The 20,000-nt window shown below is 38.4% G+C and overlaps 1 protein-coding gene across 2 annotated transcripts in view; it reads left to right on the forward strand.

Annotated features, from left to right (window-relative positions):
• Positions 1-1,200: 1,200 nt before the first annotated feature.
• The window catches only part of rock1 (Rho-associated, coiled-coil containing protein kinase 1), a 95,912-nt gene continuing 77,112 nt past the window's right edge, over positions 1,201-20,000 (forward strand). For both annotated transcript variants that reach the window (XM_056470842.1, XM_056470835.1), the window contains exon 1: positions 1,201-2,103. In XM_056470842.1, the coding sequence (XP_056326817.1) occupies positions 2,005-2,103 (99 nt within the window). In that variant the 5' untranslated portion in view covers positions 1,201-2,004. The remainder of the gene's footprint in view (positions 2,104-20,000) is intronic.

Below are 20,000 nucleotides of genomic sequence, written 5' to 3' on the forward strand. Positions count from 1 at the left end.
CCATTCTTGTCCTAGGACAATTTTGAAGAGCATCATTTCGAATGTTGACTACTGTACATAGAAACACTAAAGCTGTTTTTTTATAATGGGGTAAAGTTGGTATTATATTTGCACATTCTGACTTTCTCCTTAATAATATTAATTCCGATAAGTATTCTTTGCAATTTCTAAATATCGAAATCATATTAGCAGCCAAAGACTATCACAGTACATTGTTCACAGTCCATTAAATGGTGCTAATGTTGTTTTGAAGTCATATTTAAATGTGATTTCAGACTTAATATTCAAAGTAGCATGGTAAACGATAGGAGTATGTCACAAGTTGTCACGAATGTGCGAATGTAAAACCAACTTTACCTCAATATTTTTACAGTACTTCATTATATATCGTATGCATCTTCAAAAAGTCATGAAAACAAATGTTTTAATGTTCCTTTCACTAAAATTAATCAGGTTCAAACTCCGTTTTTTTAGTTATACAAAGTTTAACTTAATATTTTAGTCAGTTTTACTGATGTAAATTGAGATGACTATAAAAGATCCCTACTGAAAAAAACAGCTTAAACCAGCCTAGGCTGGTTGGCTGGTTTTAGCTGGTTGACCAGCCTGGTTTTAGAGGGGTTTTGGCCACTTTCAGGCTGGTATCCAGCCATTTCCAGCCTGGTCTTAGCTGGTCAGGCTGGAAAATGACCAGCTAAAACCAGCTTGACCAACTTGCCAGACTGGAAGCCCAGCCAAAACCAGCTATGTCCAGCTAAAACCAGGCTGGTCAAGCTGGTTTTAGCTGGATTTAGCTGGTCATTTTCCAGCCTGACCAGCTAAGACCAGGCTGGAAATGGCTGGAAACCAGCCTGAAAGTGGCCAAAACCCCTCTAAAACCAGCTAAAACCAGCCAACCAGCCTAGGCTGGTTTAAGCTGGATTTTTCAGCAGGGATATAAGTCGATTTAACTAAAAAACATGCTTGCAGCAAGTGTACAGCGTATGCACAGTCTGACCGTATAGTACAGTCACAAAATATTGCAGAAATGTACTGGCGTGGCGCTATACAGGGCTGAAAATGCTTGCTCTGCGGTTCTGCATGCGGATACAAACTACAGAAACACGTTGGTTTTGAGCCCCGCCATTAAACTGAAGCGGCAGCGAGCAAGTGAGCGAGCGAGCGTCAGCGCATGCGCAGTCGGTGAAGTTTCGAAGTTGACTGACTCTCCGGGGTGTTTCAACAGGAAGGCGGACATGTTGGTCAGGCAGTGGGAGAAAATCGGGCACCCAGTATATTTTGTTCTCCCTTTTGAATAACAACATCGACTGCAAGCTTGATGTATTCGTTTAGTTACAGAATCGTGGATTACATACATGTTGGGAAAGTACAAACCGGCGCGCGGACTCGAAGAGATTCATCGCCGAAGGACTCGTAAAGGATCGTTTTAACCAGGATCTTGTTTTAACTGATCGAAATTTTTGTAAGGCGAAGTTTTTCTCTCTCTCTCTCTCGGCACTTCTCACTTTGCAGCTGTCAGACTCGCTCGGCCTGGCGAGCATTTATGGACAGAGGCCTGGAGAAACTTCATTTCTTACGGCCGCATGCTAACTCTGCACCGTTTATTTGATGTCTTGTGTTTTTTGTTGCGGGGATGTGATCAGTTTGCGTGTTTTAAACGAGCCCCTCATATCTCCCGAAGCTAAATTAGCTTAGCGCAGTATACGTTAATCTGTTGCTGCCGCTTTTTGTGTGTTGCCAAGTTGTCATGGACTAATCCGACACCTCGTCTTGCCGTCGTTGTTGTTTTGTTTCGAAAATGTGGCTTTTCGTCCTCTCTCGGTGTTGTGTACGTTTCAGCGAGAGCGAAAATGAGGCAGTAAGACACAAAACGCTGCTTTGATCAAACTGCTGCTTACTGCTTTTGTGAGGGCAGAGGAAGTTAGCGAGTTCATTTGCTAATCTTAGCCAGTAAACTCGCATCTCATTGCTCTCATCTGAATCAAAACCCCCATCCCATCAGTTATGGAGATGTCTGCTGGAGAAAGTTTGACAGCTCGTTTCGAGAAGATCGATGCTATGCTCAAGGATCCCAAATCAGAGGTCAACACCGACTGTCTGCTGGTAAGTCGATCGGATTTATTCGAATTATTTTATCGTTTTTTCGAGATATTTGTTTTTGCTAAGTAGCTACTTTACTCAAGCTACAATATATTGAGGTAAAGTTGGTTCTACATTGGCACATTAATTCATTTATGAACAGTCTCAACTTCAAAACAACATTAGCACTGTTTAATTGATTGAACAATGTTGTACTTTGATAGTAATTGGCTGCTAATATAATTTCCCCAGTGGTGGAAAGAGTACTGAAAAATCATACTCAAGTAAAAGTACCATTACTTGCCTAAAAATGTAGTGCAAGTAAAATAATCTGTAATAAATTGTAAATATTACTCAACGTATGAGTAAAAAGACCTTTCAAAAGTACTCGAGTAGTGAATAGTGAGTATTACTCTGTGAAAAGCTGATGCATTTACATGTCATTTGTGTGTAAACGTAACATTCTGTAGTGCATTTAGTTATTGCCCCAGCAGGCACACAACGTCATAAGAGGTTTTAATGTTAGGTAGGGATGGGCGATTTAGCAAAAAAAATCTAGGTTTTTCATAAAGTTTGACCGATTCACGATTTCGATTTGTTTTTTTGTTTTTTATTGTGTAACTAGTCAACTTAAAACATTACAACAACATGACTGAAGTAACATTCTCTTTATAAGTAACTTGAAAAACCATCTGGTTAAGGAACATTGCATTTTGAATGGCCTTGACATACATAAATTGGTTAACAAGGTGTAAATAAATGTAAAACAAATTCACCGGTTAAATATCGTTGCAGAAGATTTGAATGAAATATCAAAGTAAATATTGTGCAATTTGAATTAAACATTAAATACTTCTGTTCTGAATATATAGTAAGAAAATAACCAATTTAACCAATATAAAGATAACATCAGTCAACTCAAAAAGTTAAGCAAATTTACAAACGTAAAAAAAACAAAACAAAAAAAGACCACCGTGCAAATATAAAGCATGTTGTTGATGAATCGCACGTAGCGGATCATTACAGGTTACTTGAGAGGAAGACCAGTCTGTCTACTGTTTCAGGCTTTAGAGATGCTCTTTGCAATCAATTGATGTGCTTTGCTCCACTCTGTATTACGCTGCCTGGGTTTCAACCATGTTTTCTACTAAAGGCTGATTTATACTTCTGCATCAAGCGCACGCGTATGCTACGACGCAGTCTACGCGTGGACTCATAGCCCCTCGCCGTCGCTGATGCGCACCTCTCGAAAAATGTAACTACACTTCGCAACGACGCGTAGCGCAAGCTCTGTGATTGGTCGGCTTGGTAGCGCTGACGAGTCTGGGCGGGACCGAGAGCCGCGCGAGCCCGATGGAAGTCTGTGAAGAAGCTCAGGATGGAAAGTTTTATTTTGTGTTTACCTCATGGTTAAAGTTGTTGCACGTCCGCCGGTTCCTGCCTCAAAATAAGTGAGTTTAAGGCATTTTGACATTAGGGAAGTGTTCAGAAAAAACAAAACACCAGCGAAGAAATTCAACACAGAGAAACATAAACACACCACTGCCAACTAGCGTTTCAGAAGTGTTATTGCAGAACAACAGAAACGGCGCGCAGAAGTATAAATGCACAGCTACGCGCTGTTGGTCACGCCGATCACTTGACGCAGAAGTATAAACCAGGCTTAAGTCCGCTACTGACGTAATGGGGGCGGGTACTTTCACTTTTCACTACTACAGCTGCTCACCTCTGCTCTTGTTCAAACCAAACTAAGATCGGCGCTGTTTTTGACAGGGCCGGTTTTTATGCATCCTTCATGCATGTTTTGAGTTTATCGACTTGATAAGGGAATATGTCTTGACAATCCTTAGTAAAGGAAAGCATGACGTCATGTATCATTTTAATTGTTGCATATTAGTCTGAATGTAAATCTCCTCGCCAGGCAGTGCTGGAGCAGCGTGAGGGAGTGGACCAAAGCGCGTCAAACGAAAGGTATTAACAAAAGAAAAATACGCAACTTAAGACACTTAAATGATTGTATTTGCACCAGCTCTGTGATGCACGTCCACAACTTCATGCATTGGGTTAAATTAGGCTGTCCAGTCTCTGTGTTCAGTCCATTACTACCATGGTTGAAACCCAGCAACTGCAGGCAGCGTAATACAGAGAGTGGACCAAAGCGCATTGGTACAATAATAATGTATCTAATATTTTTATTTAAAAAAATTGCGATACCTCGATTTAATAAAAAATTAATCGTCCTAAAACGTAAATTTGAATAAATTGAAAGAATCGCCCAGCCCTAATATTAGGTTAGATTTAGGTTGTGTTGTCAGGCAACCAAAATTCAATGTCTAGCCAGCATCTAAGGATGATCTTATTTTGATGTCCAATAACGACGTCAAATGACGCTGATATTTGGTTGATTTTAGGTTGTGTTGGCAAGTGACCAAAATCCAACATCAAGCCAACATCTTAAACCAACATCATATTGATGTCAAATACTGACATTTATTCGTCAGGTATGGCAACCAGAATCCAACGTCTGATAGACGTCATAGTGGTAGCGTCCACACAACATCAAGCTGTAACATCATTAGACGTTTATATTTGGATGATTTTAGGTTGGACGTTGGACATTGATGTCGGCCTGACCTTGAGTTCTGATATTAACCTGTTTTTATTTCCCAAACAAATGTAACGTCCCCACGACGTTGTAGTACAACGTCAATCTGATATCATGTTGACGTCTTGTGCCTGCTGGGTGTTTAATGCCATTTCAGTCATCATACAGTAAACATGCTTCATCTTCTCATCAGTGACGCATCTAAACAGCACCTAGCATCTAAACAGATCTGGGTCATTGACGATTTTGGACAACTTCTTGGACACTTTTAATGCTTCCAAACAGTTTAGTGCAATTATAAATCGCCCATGTCTTGAGGTAGTATATTATGATGCGATTTACCTTCTATGTGTGATTTGATTGGACAGGAATTATAGGACTGATTTTTCTAATCCCCATAGACAAGAAAAAAAAGCAGTGACTGCAGGTTGAAGGAAAGTAGTGGAGTAAAAGTACTGATACTGCACTAATAAATGTACTCAAGGGAAAATAAAAGCACACATTTTTATAACTACTTAGTAAACTGCAATTCCTGAGAAAAACTACTCAATTACAGTAGTTTGAGTATTTGTAATTCGTCACTTTACACCGCTGGATTTCCCTACTTAGAGTTTGCAATATAAAACCAACTTTACTTCATCCAAATATTCCAATTATACTTTTGCTTTTTGGAGATGTTTGTTTTTGCTAAGTAGCTACTTTAGCTACAATCTATTGAGGGAAAGTGACAAGGACTCAACTTAAACACAACATTAGCACCATTTAATTGACTGTGACCAATGTTGTACTGTGATAGTATCTGGCTGCTTATATGATTTGCGTATTTAGAATTGGCAAAGAATACTTTTCTAAAATTATATTATTGAGGAGAAAGTCTGAATATGCGAAAATAAAACCAATATTTACCCTGATTATTTGTGCACTGTGTTGACCTGCAGTTGGCACTGAGGTGAAATTAAAAATAGTAATAATACTGAGTACCTGCATGTGAGAATGATTTTTTCCTTTAAGAATTTATGCCCGGTTACATGACTGTTGCATACACTGTTGTAGATTGCGTTTTTGTTGGGTGTGTTGTTTTTTTCTATGTATTAATTTGTACATTTTTGTCGTGTTATTGTGTTATATACACTACTTGACAAAAGTCTTGTCGTCAATCCCAGTTGTAAGAGCAAGAAATAATAACTTGACTTCTAGTTGATCATTTGGAAAAGAGGCAGAAGGTGGATTTTTCTTATGAATTTTCTGTTGAACTGCATCCCAATCATCACAAGACCTATTGGAACCCGCATGGAACCAAGATTCTCACAGAAATTAATCAAGTTTGGTGAAGGAAAAATCATGGTTTGGGGTTACATTGAGTATGGGGGCGTGTGAGAGATCTGCAGAGTGGATGATCAACATCAACAGTCTGAGGTATCGAAACATTTGTGGTGCCCATTACATTACAAACCACAGAAGAGAGCAAATTCTTCAGCAGGATAGCGCTCCTTCTCATACTTCAGCCTCCACATCAAAGCTCCTGAAAGCAAAGAAGGTCAAGGAGCTCCAGGATTGGCCATCCCAGACACCAGACTTGAACATTATTGAGCATGTCTGGGGTAAGATGGAGGAGGAGGGATTGAAGATGAACACAAAGACTCTTGATGAACTCTTGAGTCCTGCAAGAACGCTTTCTTTGCCATTCCAGATGACTTTATTAATCAGTGATTTGAGTCATTGCAGAGATGTATGGATGCAGTCCTCCAAGCTCATGATGGAGTAAGACACAATATTCATTCTGTTTCCACTGCAGCATGACCACATATTCTATACTGGACATTATTCCTGTTAAGTGACTAGACTTATGTCTAAGCAAAGTCAGACCTGTCTGTCCTAATGAAAGCATTAAAAATCAAGGCATGATCATATTTTATTATGGTAAAATAAGCGTAATCTAGAGGCCTTGGCTTTTCATGTAAGCCATATGTTATTATTTGTTGTTCCTAAAACTTGGTTAGGCGGCAAGACTTTTTCAGGTAGTATATGACCCTGCATTGAGGTTTCTAACTGAGAGTTTCAGTTATTGATAGTGGCGTCAGTGACACTTCCTATGTAGTCTTCAGTCTCACAGGCTTTGACAAGTACTAGAGTAAATTCAGGTCATGAGATTTCACACTGAAGTAATGTGCTGTTTCAGACGTGCGTGTTTGGATCTTATATATACAACCAGTTTGGTTGATCTTTAATATACGTGTGTGTTTTAACATGTGTGTGTTTTTCTGTTGGAAAGACTTAGTAAAAACCTTATTATTATTATTATTATTATTATTATTATTATTATTATTATAAGCATTATAGTGAGTTCCTGCATGGTAACACTACATAATTATAAGTATGACTGTCTTTTAGTTATCTTTAGTACATTTTAATTATAGTTCTCATTGAAATAAGAGAATCTTAATATGTCATTTTTTTTAAGCAACAAGACAACAGAAGCTGTGGTATACTGTAAACATACTAGAGATGTAGATGCTTAATATTTATTGATTAAAAATGAATATTGTTACTATCTTACATGAGAGGTGATGGGTGTATTATATAGCCCTGGTTGTAGGCATGTTTTACAGCTATTTAGCATCTAAACCACGTCCTCCACTTCATCTGAAACATTAAATCCCACTACAATAAGTACTATAAGGGATGTAATAATTGTAATCACAACATTAATAATACCAGTGCTTGTTGGAAGCTATTTGGATGAGCTGATTATGTACTTTAAGTTGCTGAAGACTCTGTGATGACCTTACGAACACTGTAAAAATGCTGGATTCTACAAAATCGGTTATGTTGGGACAACATGAAGGATTTAAGTTAACCTTTTATTCATTCATTCATTTCTCTTTCCCTCAGTCCCTTATTTATCAGGGGTCGCCACAGCGGAATGAACCGCCAACTATTCCAGCATATGTTTTTTTATGCAGCGGAAGTCCTTCCAGGTGCAACCCAGTACTGGAAAACACCCATACACACTCTCTCATTCACACATACACTTGTACACAATGGCCAACTTTGTTTAACCAATTCACCTATAGCACATGTGTTTGGACTGTTGGGGAAACCGGAGCACCCACGCCAACATGGGGAGAATATGCAAACTGGGGAGATGGTGCTATCCACTGAGCCATCATGCCACCAGTTAACCTTTTAGCTTTTGTAAATTTAAGTTGATTGAACATGAAACAGTTGTCCAAAAAATCATGTTGTTTCAGCTTGTTTTAAATAAGTAGTTTGAACAAACAGCAAACATCATTTTTTTTGAGTGATTATCAGGCTGAAATATTGTTTGGAGGTCATTTTTGGGAGCGCATTTTTGAGGAAAGACTTTTATTATGATTTAAAGAAAAGATGGTAAGTAATTAATGTAAAAAGTAACAGTGGTAAGTAATTAACAAAATTGTACTTTTGAATAAAATTAAAATGTACAAATATACAACCAATTTAGGAATATACAACACTCAAAACTGTTTTCTGTTAACTACTTATTTAAAATAAGCTGAAGCAGCTCCATTCTTGAGTGTTTTGGGAGGGACAACTTAATTATTTTATCTTCAATCCACTTAATTTTTGTAAAAACTATTAAGTTAACTTAATTCCTTCATGTTATCCTAACACAAATCGATTGTTTAAAACCCAGCATTTTTTTTTAAGTCAGGGCAACGGCGAAGATATGAATGTTTCGCCAAATGATTACACTGACTACACATAAGTAGGCCTATTTGTATTAAAGTAGACATTTGGCATTATCCGGACCCACAGATATTCCCTTTAGTATTATATTCAACGTTTAAATAAGGTAGTTTAATTCCAGTACTGTCACTTTCCCATTTCTCACGCTTTGAATGAAGGCATTTGTCTGATCTCTAACATGCACACACAGACTCTCTCTGTGCTCTCTATGTCCTGCCTCTTGCCTAATAATGCACTTATATGAGAATAATAAACCATCTAAAACACTTGTAATGTGATATGATGATTTTAGTGATGCGTTTGCTCTTTTAATGTAAGGAGAGCTGCTCCAGCATGCGGAATGACTATTCCCAAACTTTTAAGGGTTAGTTTATACGAATATTTTTAATTAAAGGTCCCAATATAATAATAATAATATATATATATATATATTTTTTTTTTTTGGGAAAGTTCATCAGTTTTGTTTGTTTTTAGGATGTCTATGAGCTAGTGCACACCAAAATAGTGACCAAATTTGTGTTGGGAATATATGAAGTTGATATAAACATGTAGAGCTCATAGTTTGTCACTTCCGCCTAAATGTATCAATGGTTTTATTCACGTCACATCATACTTCAGTTTCTCATCAAATCTTCTGACCAATCAAATGCTCTCTAGTGTCTGAAATGCCCCGCCCCCTTCAAGACGCTTCTCCTTTGATGCGCTTGAGCTCAACCACTCTCACCGGCAGAGCAGTGTTAAAACAAAAGGCTATTGGCTAAAAAAGGGGAGGGGCAAACTCTCCCACCCTCTCTTTCTGTTTCAGTTGAGATCACGTCAAACATTGAATAAAAAATGCACATTTTAAAGCACTTCACAGAGCCTTTAATTATCTCTTAAATTCACTCTCGTGTTCTCAAGCATCACACGTGTTTGTACATCCATGTTTACTACAGCATGTCCATTGTCAAGTGACTATGCCTATTTTTAGAACTTCTGGGCTCATGAAAATAAATGTGAATGTATTAACTAGCACTTCTTGTGTGCATTGCCGGCTCTTGTTGAATTGCTGATTGCCTTAATTGTAATTCACTTTGAACAAAAGCGTCTGATAAATGACTAAAATGTATTATAAATAGTTTTTCAGAAAACTAATGATTGCAGGCCTTATGTAAAATATTATTAGATAAAATAGCAAATGTAAACATTGCACTTTCAAGCTTGCAGCTTTTTATCATCCGTGTAAGATTGCGCTCATCTAAGTGATGAAAAGGTATTACTGTAAACAATGTATTTTTTGCGGTCCACTGAAGCATTTTCTCGAGCTGAGTGTTTGTTTTCTGTTGTTGTTGATAGTACTGTTATGCCCATTATGGCTCGTTTCCACTGACTGGTACGGTACGGTTCGGTTTGGTACGGGTCACCTTTATCAGGCTTGCGTTTCAACTAACAAGGGTACCCTTTTGGTGGGCGTGGTGTATGACAGAAAGTTTCAGTCGACGTCATTCTCGCTCGAGGAAATGTCTACAATAAAGCTGTATGGGTCACTTACATATCATATGAGAAGCTGTTCTCACAAAACAGATGCTTTACACACATAAATACTTGTGTAGAAATGTTTATTACTAACTTTTCAATGAACATGAGTTGATTATAACTGCAGATCAATGATAGTGCGAAACAGCCTACTGTAACGTCTGTAATTATATAAAATAAATAAGTAAATGAACATATATAAACACATACAGCCCCTTACAGTCTCCGATATGTTACCAACTACAGAAGAACTACACACAGCAGACATTTTTGTCCATATTTAGGTTCAAAACAACACAAAATATAGCCTACAGTTAGTGAAAACCTCTCATCTGTGTATGTAATCTTCAGCAGCACATGTAGCCTCTGTTAGACAGTAATTCCGTCATTCTGAGTTCATATTAGTCCAAAAGGTGAAGATAATAAGTTAGTTATACTTGGCATTTTGTTCATGTTTGCTGAGAAATAATGTCCTCCTTTTTTCCGGCTTCTCCTTTGTTTCTTCACGCTTCACTCTCGTGTTTGTCAGTGTCTGACAGGATCGGGTTTCAAAAGCACGTCAATAATCAAGCGCAGGTTATTATCATCAGCTCAAGATGTTTGTTATTTCAGATATAATGTTAGACGCGCGCGAGCGCTAGCAAGAAAGCAAAACCGCTCGCGCCTCAGACTGGCTCGTAAAAAACTATGGGGCACAGGGTAAATCTGCTCTTCTTCTTGGCTTTGTGGCTGTTCATCAAGACGACGACAAGGTTTGTTTGAGCCCAGGTCGACCATGGCTCGTTATTATATGCATTTATAATTCCGCTGTAATCTCTCGCTGTGTATTTCAAACATGGCGGGTTTTTTGTTTTCATTCTGGCTTGTTGCGTGAGCGAATGACGTATCTCTGTAAACCAATAGCGTTCAGCTGCGCGTGTGGCTCCGCCTTTTGGTACCCTTTCTCGTGTTTGGTACCCTTTCGAAAGGGTGCCGAAAAAGTGGTACGGTACGGTTCGGTACGCTTTTTGACAGTGGAAACGGCCATAAAAGCGTACCAAACCGAACCGTACTGTACCGTACCACTCAGTGGAAACGGGCCTTTAGTGTCACTTTTGAGCTAGCCATCCAATCATGAAGTAGGTCCCCAGTCTCCCTACCAATATCAAAAGCCCTTGTATTAAGGATATTTCCAGTATGAATGTCTCAGGTAGGGTTGGGTTGATAGACATCACTATGCTGAGCCGGCATCGCGATCCTCCACCCCGCCCCCAATGCAGCAGCAAGCCGTTTACAAAAAATACACACTTGCGGTGCTTTCACGTCTGTGGTTCGGTTCATTTGGTCCGCACCAAAGACAATAAATGAGCCATTTTAGCATTTCTCTGCCGTTTTGGGTCCTTTTCACACATCACTGATTGCTTTGGTCCGAACCAGTTTAAAAGAACCAAAATGCAGCCATGTGACAATTCACATCACTCATTGGGCAGCTGTTATTGAATGTATTTCCTAAACTGCTTTTCTAATTGGTCAGAATTAACATGCGGGAAAATGCCAATAGAACTCCCGCAAGTAAACAAACCGCTAGACTCAAAATGCCGCTGCTCTGGCTGATTGTATCCCTGATCATTGTATACTATAGTTCGTATACATCACTTTAGACCAAGGGTGTCCAAACTCGGTCCTGGAGCGCCAGTGTCCTGCATAGTTTAGCTCCAACTTCCTTCAACACACCTGCCTGGAAGTTTTTAGTATACCCAAAACCAGCGTGATTAGCTGGTCCAGGTGTGTTTAATTGGGGTTGGAACTAAAATATGGCCCTCCAGGACCGAGTATGGACACCCCTGCTTTAGACAAACTACACTTTTTGAGAATGAAGCGCAGCTGGGGCTGGAAAACAATGTTTTAATGCATTGCAAACGGCAAAGGCATTAGGGGGAGGTGTGAATTATTTAGCTAAACTACGACATGGTCATCTTCCGGAAATATTACCAACGATCCATCAGGTAATGTTTTTCCCCTCTCTCTCTGTTTAAAACTGTCAACAAATATTTTTCCTCCAAACCCCATAAGATTGGACAGTGCATTGGAATACGGCAGCTGAATTAGTCAAAAAGGCACAGTAGTTTTTGCGGTTGGGTGTGTTTTAGTTTGGATCATGTTCTCATCACTAACGAACCGCTCTAGGGTTCGCTTGAAACCTACTTGAAGAGGTGGTCTCGGTACGCTTTTTTGGTCCGCTTTTGGTGCATACTCGATTACGATTGCTGCATTCACACCTGCTGAAACGAACCGCACCAAGAGGGAAAACAAATTCTAGTGCGATTCAACCAAACTAAATAAGGCAGGTGTGAAAGCACCCTTAGGCCCTGTTTACACTAATACATCTTTTTAGAATGAAAACGATCCACATCCACACTGGCGTTTCATCTAGCATTTCTCAAAAGCCCTCCATCCACACTATACCGCTGAAAATGCACATCACGTGACCACATACACACACTCTGGCATGCGCTGCATAATATGCGCACGTCTGAGCTCCAGCAGTCAGTGGGTGCTTTGAGCACAAAACCCCAGAGAGCATTGCATGTCGGACAGTTTATCAAGGAAGTACCACTGGATGGCGTCGCACTATAGTTGTTAATTGTGATATTTAATTAATCTCGTCTCTATCTAATGACTCTTCTATCTTTTGAATCTATCAGGTAACGTATCGCAGCATCAGTACACTGCTTCAATCTTTCGATTTCATGCTTGTGCTTAGTCATTTTAGCTAAAACTCAGATACTGTTGGTTGGCTCCTGTTGGTTTTGCACCTTTTTTACCAACTAAGTTTGTCGACGCCATTATAACGACACAGATCACTCTGCCTATTCATGCCAGAGTCCTGCGGAAAAAGTGATTGACAGGTGGTAATTTATGTGTAACTTTTCTTTATTTATTTATGATTTGGTTATGGGTAAAATAAAGATCATGCGGGTCAGGTAGTTGAAACGGTAGGCTACAAATAATTAATTCGTTATTAATTAATTAATTAATTAATTAATTAATTAATTAATTATTCATAGATAAATAATTCACCTCCGTCTACGACGACGATGCCATCGTCCATCGCATTGTTTCAAATTAAACATCGTACGATGCAGATTGGTCGACATTGCCCAACCCTACTACAAAGTTTCATTCAATTTCAGAAAGAAGATTATGTATTAAATAATGGTGTATTGGGTCAGTTAAAGATGCAGATATGACATGTTACCGCAGCTTCTATAGCTTGGGTTTATAAAACATCCTGTTAAGATGCTGGAGAATTATATGGCACGAGTGATTCAAATATGTTTCACATGCATTATGCAGCGCATTTGTATAGGCCTTAGCGTTGTGTTTGCTCTCACACAGAGCAAACAGAAAGAGTAGAGCTGCTGTTGTTTTATTCATCTGAAGCTTTCACCTCTGGCCTGTTCCTACCCGCCTCTCCTGCATGTGTATGGCCTCACCTGTCTCTGCATCCGCCTCTGATCCTTCCTGTTACGCTGAAGGTCGAGATGTGGCATGTCTAATGAAGCTGCAGTGTTCAGAGTCTCCGCATAAACCTCAGGACAACTGGCCCATCTAATCTACTAGGGCTGCACAATATATCATTTCAGCATTGATATTGCAATGTGCACATTCATAATAATATGCAGTGTTGAGTTATAGTTAAACAGGAGCTACAGAATTGTATTTTCTGTATTTAAATGGTATTTATGCAAAAAAAATTATGTTTTTCTTCCTCAATTTTTGTCAAATCTTGTGTTTTTCAATCAATTTGTTTGTGTTGGTTTTAAAATTTGTCATTACAAAGCCGCTAAAATGACTAGCCCAGCTAACTTTCTTTGACACTCTGGCCCAACTGAATTTGTAATTGAATCGCCCTGCACTATAGTAATTTATAATAAATACTACAGTGTTTTTTAACCATACTGACACCTGCAATAAAGATAGAGATATTGCACAATTTGCTAAAGTGTTGCTGTAATTGGTTTTTATGTATGGGCGATATATATTGCATCACCAACAAGGATTGAGGTCATGTCCATGTGTTGTGCGATACCGATACGTCCATATATTGATTATTGTGGCTAATAACCATTGACTTCCATAGTATGTTTATTCTAGCATGGACGTCAGTGTTTCCAACTTTCTTGAAAATATCATCTTTAGTGTTCTACAGAAGAAAGAAACTACTTCAAGGACAGTATATAGTGAGTAAATTGTCATTTTTGGGTAAACTATCCCTTTAAAACCACATGCGTATGGTAAACTTTCTCTCCATTATGGTAAAACCCTCCAGTAACTCCACAAATCACACACGTTCTGAACGGTGGCTCCTGTCAGCTATAATCCAGACCCAACATTGCAGATCTTGCCACTATTGTGGATGCACATCGTGATATCCATGCTGAAATATTGTGCACTGTCTTTTGGGAAGCTTGTGACAGTTTTTGCGGTGCGCCGGGGATGCAGTTTTCTTTTTTCCATGGGGCTGCTCTCAATGACCTGCATCAATATTTCCAGCATATGGTATATTTTCCTCTGACTGTACATTCCTGGGGGAATGTGTCAGAAATTACATTTTCAACAATTCTCACCGCACTTTGACCTAATTTATAATTTTTATTTATTTTTTGACACTTTTCAATGTCTCTTTTGAGGACCTAATAAGTACGGTTTACCTCAAATTAAACCTAATGTCTTTAAGGAACACACTGAAACCACGAGTTCTCCTGAGCTGCGTGATACCACTCCGCCTGGTGGAGGCATAGTACAGCAGCAGCATTTCTTGACTATTGCACCAGAATGATCATATAGTTCTGAGCAGTATTGGCTCAGAAAATAGTAATTGTTCATCAGTTTGGTTACACAATAGCCCCTTTCACACATATAGACCGTTTAGGAACATTACCGGCAATTTTCCAAAAAGGTCTATATGTGTGAACGGACCCTTTTTGAAAATACCGCTAAATTTGTTCCAGCAATTTTCAGAATAGAGAAGTTGTAACATTATCGGTAATTTGCTGGAAAATTGCCGGAAAGAGCGTTCACACTTAGAACGCGCTGACATGAGACGTCTACTCCAGCCAATCAGAACATTCAGATGCATTATGAAAACAAAAGACTTTGAATATTTTTCCAGACACGTTTACTTGCTAGTTGTTAGTCAGATACTGTTTTTATGTTCCTTCTGAATGCCAACTGTGTAAAAAATGATCAATCAAACGCTTATGATAAACTGCTGTTTGTTTACCTTCAAGCTCTGCTTCAGTTGCTTGACACGTGTGCACGTGAAGCAGCTGGTGAGCACTAGCACGCACGCATGTGTACATCTCGCCATGCGAAAGTATGTTTTCATTGACGTCATTCACAATACTTATCCATCCACAGAATTTGTAATGTTGTCAGATGTGGAAACATTTAGCCACGGTTAGCGCTTCTGCCTTTGGATGTCTCTAGGACAAAGCAGCTGCATGTATGCTAAAGCTTTAAATAAAAGTGAAACCATAGACAAAAGCCCGACCCCTTCTATGCTTACAAATACAAGCGCAGCCGTTTAGGGGTCATTTCTGGTTAGTGATGTCAGAATTTACTGGTGTTTTGGAATGGATGTGTGGATGGAATTTTCCGGAAAAATTCCGGAATGCCCTTACTTGTGTGAACAGCAATTTTTTGAATTTAAAGTCATTCCAGAAATGTACAGGATGTTTACCGGTATTACTGTGTGAAAGGGACTAATGTAACTATATAGAAGACTCGAGCTTTGAATAGGAAAATGATCAAAACTCTTATTACTCTTAAGTTATTTTTTTATGAAATGCTAATAGTCTAATTCAGCAAAGTTAATTAGGCTAAGCTAAGCTAAAAGCGAACCCACCACAACAAGAAATTGGCTGAATTGTTTTAAAAATGGTTCAAGTCAACAGTTTAACTTCAGGAGACTTGGAAAATGAGCCCTTTAAAAAACAACAACAACAACAAAAAAGCTAGTATATTTTCCTTCATTTAAGAAATATGTGGGGGAAAAAAAAAACATCACTGGAGGGCTAATAATTTTGACTTCAACTGTGTATATACACTCACTGGCCACTTTATAAGGTACACCTGTCCAACTGCTCGTTAACGCAAATTTCCAATTAGCCAATCACATGGGAGCAACTGAATGCATTTAGACATGGTCAAGATGAACTGCTGCAGATCAAACCGATCATCAGAATGGGGAAGAAAGTGACTTTGAACGTGGTTGTTGGTGCCAGACGGGCTGGTCTGAGTATTTCAGAAACTGCTGATCTACTGAGATTTTCATGCACAACCATCTCTAGGGTTTATATCCAGTGCGTGGCAGTTCTGTGGGCGGAAATGGCTTGTTGATGCCAGAGGTCAGAGGAGAATGGCCAGACTGATTCCAGCTGATAGAAAGGCAACAGTAACTCAAATAAGCACTCGTTACAACAGAGGTCTGCAGAAGAGCATCTCTGAACACACAACACGTCCAACCTTGAGGCAGATGGGCTACAGCAACAGAAGACCACACCGGGTGCCACTCCTGTCAGCTAAGAACAGGAAACTGAGGCTACAATTCACACAGGCTCACCAAAACTGGACAATAGAAGATTTGAGAAACGTTGCCTGGTCTGATGAGTCTCCATTTCTGCTGCCACATTCAAATGGCCTCCTCAGACACCAGATCTCAATCCAATAGAGCACCTTTGGGATGTGGTGGAACGGGAGATTCACATCATGGATGCGCAGCCGACAAATCTGCTGCAACTGCGTGATGCTATCATGTCAATATGGAGCAAAATCTCTGAGGAATATTTCCAGTACCTTGTTGAATCTATGCCACGAAGAATTAAGGCAGTTCTGAAGGCAAAAGGGGGTCCAACCCAGTACTAGTAAGGTGTACCTAATAAAGTGGCCGGTATGTATATATACAGAGTACACAAAAATTATTGTCAGCTTTTATTTTGTAAGCAATTATACACAATTAATCGTTTAACAGCACTAATCAAAACATTAAAGTTCCAAAAACACAAGAGCAAAGCTGTAAACCTAATCCATCTGAAAATGGTGGTTAATTCAGAGTCTCATAAAGAGAAATGATTGCTTTATATAGGCTGTGGATGAATAATGATGAGCTTCCAGGCCTCTAAACATGTGCTTTTTTTTTTTTTTTGTCGTTCATCAATGAATGGAGTCTTTGCTCAGCTCTCCCTCAGGGCCCCAGCGGCCGCCAAACCCACCTCTCCTTAAAATTCCCAGCTAATCAAAAAACCTCTTGTCTCCGGATGCATCTAGAGCGCATGTATGTTACAGTGCAGTGTTTAATGGGCCGTGTATTCTAGTGTCTGGAGGTACAGACTTTCAATGATTCATGAATAGCAGGACTTGATCCCAGACGTAAGCGACGCTTGAGTCATTTGGAAAAACTAAACTTCTGTTGTCATTTCCCCCCCCCCCTTTACTGAACGAGTGTGTCACACTGACTGAGCGAGCCTTTAGATGTCTACAGCAGCTGATGATATTTTGACAGTGGTTTTTAGACTCAAGCATTGGTGATGCAGTGTGAAATGGATATTCTATCTCATTTATGTAAAATATGATCTGATTTATGTAAAGTATGATCTGATTTATGTAAAGTATGATCTGATTTATGTAAAATATGATCTGATTTATGTAAAGTATGATCTGATTTATGTAAAATATGATCTGATTTATGTAAAGTATGATCTGATTTATGTAAAATATGATCTGATTTATGTAAAGTATGATCTAATTTATGTAAAATATGATCTGATTTATGTAAAATATGATCTGATTTATGTAAAGTATGATCTGATTTATGTAAAATATGATCTGATTTATGTAAAGTATGATCTGATTTATGTAAAGTATGATCTGATTTATGTAAAATATGATCTGATTTATGTAAAGTATGATCTGATTTATGTAAAATATGATCTGATTTATGTAAAGTATGATCTGATTTATGTAAAATATGATCTGATTTATGTAAAATACATAATTACATACAATTGAAGTCAAAATTATTAGTAAAATTGATTTAAACATTTTTCCTGTCTTGTTTATCGGAGACCAGATCTATTGTCTATTCATTTTTAAACATTAATAGTCTTAATAACTAGTTTTTAGTAACTCATTTCTCGTAACTAACATGTTTTCTAGTCATTTTGCAAGAAACTGGTTTTCTTCTCAACTTAAAGTGCAATTTAAAGTTAATTAGGCAAATCATTGGACAATTTCTTCTGCCAGCTGGAAAAATAATAATATTGACCTTAAAAATTGTTGAAAAAAATGTAAAAACTGATTTAATTTCAGAGAAATTAAGACTTTCTCCAGAAAAAAAAACATATAGGAAATGCTGTGAAAATTGTATTGCTCTGTTAAACATCTATATATAAAACATATATATATATATATATAGTTATAGTAGTTTATATACCTCTTTCCTTTTAGTAAAGAAGTATTACATTTATAGGTGTGCATTTTAATTCGTATGCATCAAACATACACTCCAAATTTGTTCTTGATTGAGATGTGTTGATTTCTTCTTTCATCATTTGCAGTGTTTCCAAATTCCACATTTTTATATCTGTGTTGTATTATTTTCTGTGGCGGTTCATACCACTGTGGTGACTCTTGATAAATTAGGGACTAAGCCAGAGTAAAATGAATGGATGAATTATTTTCTGTAAAGCTGCTTCTGGCCATGACACGTTCACACCTAAATGGTTATAAGAGTCGTGTTTAAGGTATTATATGCAGCATCCTTCATTTATACTTTTAGGTAAGGCAAGATCTCCTCTTAAGGTTTGGATAAAAAAGTATATCAAAATAAATGTCAATTTTTAGCTTGAACAGGTCAAATAATTGTTGTTTTTTACTGCTGTCATTAAAAGAAACAAATTAACACCATGACTCCTCGTGTCTGTGTCAGTCCCCCCCCCCCACCCCGCCCCCCCCCCCCCCCCCCCCCCCCCCCACCAGCGGGCACAGCCATTTGAATCTGTTGGCTCGAGACTTCCGGTCTCATTCACTTCCATTCATTTTTAGACGTTAAAAACTGCTCGTTACGCTGCTTGATGTTGCAAACTGATGTTTTGTTATTATATTATTTTACTTGGCCTGTATAGTAATGCAAACATTTGTTTGTAGAGCAAGTAGTTTGACCGTTTTCTGCCATTTATTATTCCTAGTCATTTCTCCCATAGCGGACCTAATCGGAAGTTCTAAAACAATCGCGAAAACAGGCGCACTGCCGCATTTTAGAATAAGGTCAATAGGAGAAACACTGCTAACACATACTATTGGAAAATATAAACCGTTGTTTCAATATAATGTCAACATATGCTTTCTGTGAATTTATGTTTTGAGTTTATTCTGCAAATGTCACATCTATAACGCTGGAATTGCTCTCTTACTGTTTCTCCTATGTTAAAAAAATAAGAAAATCTTGATGAAATGTCTGTGCCTGTGCCACATAATGGATCTGGATTAGCGGTTTGGTTGTTCCATATGACACTTCTGGAAAAGACTAAATGGCTGTCTCATCCTGTTTGATCAAATGTTCTATATAAAAACCTCAAGCTTATACTTTAGTCGATAATTAGGTTTAAAATGAATATAAAGTAGTCGATTAAAGTACACAAAAGTGTGGCACTTCCTTTACACCTCTCGCTAGCAGATTTGTTTTCTCACCCTGAGGTTGTGTTAACTGACTTCCGGGCTTTCTCATGCTTTATGTCACGTAATTACTAGAGAAACTCCCTTCTGTGGTTTTGTTGGAGCTTGCAGAAATGGTAGATGATTGAGCGATGAGGAAGGCATCTCAAAGGAAGGTGACCGGTCTTTTTAGGCTACCTTCAAAGAAAAGAAAAAAACCTGGAAAGATGCAGAGATGGTTGTGGATGGTTCTACACAACTCTCTCTCTCCATGGCTCTAGTGTAAGTTAGTAGAACATTTCACAACTCAAGCAGTCAGATTCGAGGACTGGAACTTCCCATTTTATAATTATTTTGACCCCATTATTAGACACTC

The sequence above is a fragment of the Danio aesculapii genome, chromosome 2 (genome assembly GCF_903798145.1).
Source record: "Danio aesculapii chromosome 2, fDanAes4.1, whole genome shotgun sequence".
NCBI lineage: Eukaryota > Metazoa > Chordata > Actinopteri > Cypriniformes > Danionidae > Danio > Danio aesculapii.